Source organism: Theobroma cacao, chromosome 7 (genome assembly GCF_053813885.1).
Source record: "Theobroma cacao isolate CCN51 chromosome 7, ASM5381388v1, whole genome shotgun sequence".
NCBI classification, from domain to species: domain Eukaryota; kingdom Viridiplantae; phylum Streptophyta; class Magnoliopsida; order Malvales; family Malvaceae; genus Theobroma; species Theobroma cacao.
In genome coordinates this window covers 35,521,647-35,527,229 of record NC_142645.1, presented here as the reverse complement: position 1 = coordinate 35,527,229, position 5,583 = coordinate 35,521,647, and the positions used below count along the sequence as shown (strand labels likewise).

Below are 5,583 nucleotides of genomic sequence, written 5' to 3'. Positions count from 1 at the left end.
AATTCTTTGAATTTGTCAAATACTTCATTTTTTGTTTTCATTAAATAAACATGAGTGAAGTGAGAATAATTATTAATGAATGTTATAAAATACCTTTTTCCTCCCCTTGTTAGTAAACCATTTAGTTCACAAATATCAGAATGTATAAGTTCTAATAATTCTGATTTTCTTTCAATTTTTGGAAAAGGTTTCTTAGTCATTTTTGCCTCAACACAAATTTCACATTTTTCAAAACTATCTTTTTAACATTAAATATAACCATATTTTGACATAAATTTTAAACATTGAAAATTTAAATGACCTAGCCTAACATGCCATAAATCAGAAGAATGCTCAACATAATAAATGTAAATCTTAAAACCATTTTTACATAATAAATGTGCAAATACAAGATTTTTTCTAATTTCAAGAATATGAAATACATTAAGATAAGTTAATTTTTGCCCTAAGGTAAATTTTAATTCAACCGTTCCTTTGCCAAGCAACTTAGCAGGATTATAGTATCTCATTAGAATTTCTTCTTATCTCTTGAGTTCTTCATAACTCTTGAACTGCCTTTTGTCATTGCAAACATGAATAGTAACATCAAAATCTAACCATCATTCTGAATATTTTGTTGCGATAGCCATATTTACTTCGATAACCATTCCAATATGCATTTCAATCACCATTCCAATATGCATTTCAATCACCATCGCAACAAAACTCTTTAACATCACATTCAACAAGGTTTACCTTGTTTCCATAACAAAATGCAACAATCTTGTTATCAAGATTTTCAAAATTTTTGAACTTGAACTCCTTGATAAAATGTGCTTTCTTTCCACAATAATAACACATTTTATCACTTTTATATTTCTTGGATTTCTTGACTTTATTTCTTTTTCATTTTCCAGAACCCTTTGCTTTTTCACTAACGAGATTTATATTTAATCCAAGAATAAGTGCATCTCTAGCATGATTTTCTACCTTAATATGCAAACGAGTTTGAAACTCTTCAATAGTAAAACTTTCTGGAAAGTGCAAAATTTTCTTCCTATATCCATTCCAAGAAGATGAAAGTTTAGACAGAACTGCTCCCACTTGAAGTGAGTCAAGAATTTTGATTTGCAGTTCACTTAATTTTGAAGCTAGAATTCGTAACTCATGTACTTGATCCATAATTGGTTTAATATCTATTATGGTAAATTCGAAGTATCTTAATACAAGAAATTTATATGTACCTTTTTTCCTTTTTTTATGTGTTTCCTCAAGTGTAGTGTAGATTTCTTTTGTTGAAGTCTTATGTTTGAAGAGATCATACAATTGATTAGTTAAAGAATTGAAAACATATACACGAAATATAAACTCGTCATGTTTCCATTTCTCCATGTTAACATCAATAGTGGTTGCGATAACAATTGTTGTTACAATGATATTTTCAAAAGATGTTGCTTCTATTGATGTGATTTCTTTTGGATTTGATAGTTGATCTATCCGAAGAACATAACAAATTTTCAATGTGATTAATAAGAATACCATCTTATCCCTCCATCTAGTGAAAGTCGTTATGTCAAATCTATCGAGTTTGATCACTTAGTAATTTTGGAAGTGAATCTTCACACTTTAATCTAACTCAATCTTCATCACGAAAAAATTAAGAAAAGTTTGAAAAGAATACCTTAAGATTGTTAGAAAATTTGAGAAAAGAAGAAGGAAAAGAATGACTTTGAGGACATGGATTGTCACTTTTCTTAAGGTATTTTTTCAATCTCCAATATACAACAAAATCTTTAACATACTTATCAGAATTATACAATTCACAGTGTAAAAACTTTGTTTATATAATAAACCATAGTATAAGTTTTTCAATAAAAAGATTTGTTTCTTTCCCTAATATGACTCTTTAAATAGTATGAAAAGATTTATTTCTTTTCCTAATTCAGCTTTTCAAATAATTATTTCTTTTCATAATACATTTATTCAATAATTATGTTTAATAACTTTTCAAAAATTATATTTAATAAAATAATTATTTATACTTTTTTAATCATAATTTTTTATTAATAAGGCCAATATTAATAAATTATCTAACAGTTATTGTGCGGAAAGATGAGGCCCTTGTCTGGTTTAGTTTTGTTGGTATCCAATGAATTGTCATCTACACAAGAGAGACAGAAACCGAAAAATCACAAAACATAAAGTAGAATCCAGGATCCCATGACACATTATCATCTCCCTTTGAGACACCCTTTAGCCTACTTTTAAGGCATGGAGAAGATTTGTTTGTTTCTTTCATCCCTTCATGGAACTTTCATTGTTGTTTTCTTGGGATTTTTGTGAGTGTGAGAGAGAGAAAGGAAGAAATAGAAAATAGATAGAGCAAGGAGGGAGAGAGAGAGATGACGCTAACAAGTTGTTTGCCAGGTACTGTCATGAAAAGCGAACGTGCCTTGGGTAATAATAAGAATACATAGGAAAAAAGTTAACCCAAAAGGATAAAAAGATAAAGAAAGTAGACGTGCAAAAACTCAAGCAAGAAAAAGTAAAAATACAAACAAACAAAATTGCAAAGGACTTGACCTTTGTTTGTTTTTTTTTTTTTTTTTTTTTTTGAGTAGTATCGGGGTATCATTAAGACCGGTGTGAAGAAAAATCACCACCCTGAGAGAAGATCATATGAGCAAAAGTCTAAAAGGCCAAACAGCGGTTTGACTGGTACATCCGCTTATTTGCTATATGCCCGAATCAAAACTCATGCCCCTTTCATGACTCAAAACCTCCGGTACACAAGGAAACCGACATTCAGGGCCTAATTTAACACTAACATTACCAAAAAACACACCAGTTCCTTACCTTGCTAGTTTATAAACTTGCTGAATAGGCTTGGGAGAAATGTAAGCTTCAGTGTCCGAGATTGCTATCTCTGGAAGCAGCTCCGGGGAATTCACTCCTATTACAACAGCTCTTGGGGCCTCAACAATATCATGCTGTATTGTTCTATCTTACAGATATTAGTCGGTATCCCCAGCTGGCTTCTTTGAAGAAACTAAAAACATATCACTATCAGGACAGACGCTGGGAGAAAGGATGGACTTCCCTGCCATTACCATTCAAGAGCCAGCAGCTAGGATGGATCCACAAGGCCCAGATGATATTCTACTGCACCATATTGTTGCTCGCATTGAGAAGAACAGGCAGCAGTACCGTCAGCAGAGGCAAGATCCTGGAACTTACACAATCTGCCCGTTTCCTGATTTCCTTGTTGGCATAGATGATAGAATCCAATCGCCAAAGTTAGCATCATTCGGCCCTCGTCACAGAGGCAAAGATCATCTCCTTCCCTTCGAAAAGCACAAGGATGATTTTCTTTCTAAATTTCTTTCTCGGACAGAAAGTCTGGGAAGAGATTCGCGCTTCTATGCACAGAAACTGATAGAGATCAAGGACAACACAAAAACATGCTATTCTGCAAAGATTGTTATGCCTCCCGATGATGAGCTTGTTCACATGATGTTGCTCGACGGTTCCTTCATGGTAGAGCTCTTCCGTGAATATGAAGAGGAGGGTAGACAAGTCACATGGCCATGGCATGTCCAAACTCTGATTGCAGATCTCCTGAAACTGGAGAACCAGTTACCCTTTTTCCTTCTTGAGGTATTGTTCAATTGGTCCAACATTGGTCAGGGTGCATCAATCCGCACCTTGCCCGAACTTGCCTTGAGATTTTTGAACCAGGCCTTCTGTTGGCCATCAGATATGGTCAACTCCCAAATTCAACACCCCAAGCATTTACTTGACTTATTCCGCTTGAGTCTCCTTCCCTCTACCAAAACAGACCCACCACAGCAAAGCAAACACCATCCTTTGGTGCATTCAATACAAAGTGTGAAGGAGCTCCGTAGCACCGGAATCACTGTAAGAAAAAATATAGCAAAAAGCCTTTTGGAGATAGACTTCCGGAAATTTCAAATCCCACCCTTAGCCCTTAAAATCCCTCCAGTTGCCATAGATGAATTCACTAACACCATCCTGGTGAACTGTGTTGCTCTGGAGCAATGTTTGCCAGATCAGTCCAAACATTTCACTGCGTATGTATGCTTCATGAATTGCCTCATGAAGCAACCCGAAGATGTTGGATTTCTTCGTTCTGTGGACATTATCACACGCGTTTCGCAAGATGAGAGATATATTATAGACTTGCTGAATAGTCTTGGGAGATATGTAAGCTTCAGTGTTCGAGATTGCTATCTCTGGAGGCAGCTCTGGGATATTCACTCCTATTACAACAGCTCTTGGGCATCAATTAGGCGCAATTTGTTTAGCTACAACAACATCATGCTGTATTGTTCTATCTTACAGGTAGCAATCGGTATCCTCAGCTGGCGTCTTTCAAGAAACTAAGCCGCTTTTTGACTCCCCAAGCACAAGGTAAGAGGAAATACATTGATTCTCCTTTCTTTTGTTCCAGAGTTTGTACATGATTTTTGTTCTTCCAATATGGGCTTTAACTATATTATTACAAGATTCAATTCCGTAAAAAATCTGACTCAGAGTCGCAGGTCACCAGAACTGGAGTCCAGTGCGACATCTTTGGGTCTGAATTAATAAATCAAAGCTTGCAACCTTGGGAAGCTGATTTCGCAGAGATAGACTGCTTTGAAGTAGCAACAACAGTAGAATTTATGTTTGGGTCCATCAGAAGGTATGGAGTTGCGTCCTTGTGGTTAGATTTGGGAGAATGGGTTTGTGAGTCAACTCAGTAGATATTTAATAGAGTTGGCAATTCCATTTCACAGCTCTGCTTTGCAAAACTTTGAAGTAATTGAATCTATAGGTTTCACTATTTTTAATGTTACTTAAAAATGACCAATAATAAAATGTTGTAGTACTTTTTAAAGTATTTGAGTTAGATAGGTAAATGTCATATTTGATGTTTTGTGGAATTCTAATTACATTCTCGAATCATATATTAGAGATTCCCCTTTCTAAATCCTATTATATGATTTTATAGATTAATACATAGGAGGACCAAATTGCATGAAATTTATGGTTTGTTTTGGAATGCCAACCAAATATAAAATACGAAATCTGTCATTAATAATTTTGATTATGATGAATTTTTACTTTTAATTAAAACGGCGGGAACTGAGCCTAACACCAGACCAATACAGCCCAGATGGACCATTTCCGTGCACTAGCACCTATGGCGTCCGTTAGGTGTAACGATGAGATTTGTTAATATTTATTATTGACGAATGGCAATTTTGTTAGGCATTCATGGTCAACTCAATTTGATGCCAACTTCACATTCGCTTTGCGTGTAATTTCAGTTTCGCTTTAGCAAGCATCTGATGATATGTTCAGAGGCATTAAGCCTTCAAAAGATAAGATACTACCCAACTGTTATGCTCTTCGACAAAGATAATGCTCCACAGAGAGCAGTCAGTCTTATGCTACTCATACAACTTTGGATTTTCATTATTCCAGATTTGCTTTATGGGAAGCCCAACTCTTTTATGGGACAAGCAATCCAAAAAAATAAAAACTTTGGGTACCATCAAATTTATACCTACTTTCTTAACCAAACTTGTAGCACACAGT

The 5,583-nt window shown here is 34.8% G+C and overlaps 1 protein-coding gene across 3 annotated transcripts; it reads left to right on the top strand.

The window, feature by feature from the left end:
• Positions 1 to 2,641: 2,641 nt before the first annotated feature.
• On the top strand, positions 2,642 to 4,972 carry LOC18594914 (UPF0481 protein At3g47200-like). 3 transcript variants are annotated; one of them, XM_088808499.1, is made up of 2 exons: positions 2,642 to 4,410; positions 4,550 to 4,972. In XM_088808499.1, exon 1 carries the CDS (start codon positions 3,070 to 3,072, stop codon positions 4,381 to 4,383), a length of 1,314 nt encoding a protein of 437 aa, XP_088664625.1. In that variant the 5' UTR covers positions 2,642 to 3,069; the 3' UTR covers positions 4,384 to 4,410; positions 4,550 to 4,972. The 3 variants fall into 3 exon arrangements, with proteins under 3 accessions (XP_088664625.1, XP_007022677.3, XP_017980682.2); XM_007022615.3 differs by having other exon boundaries at positions 4,534 to 4,972; XM_018125193.2 differs by having other exon boundaries at positions 2,644 to 4,410; positions 4,542 to 4,972.
• The last annotated feature ends 611 nt before the right edge of the window (positions 4,973 to 5,583 follow it).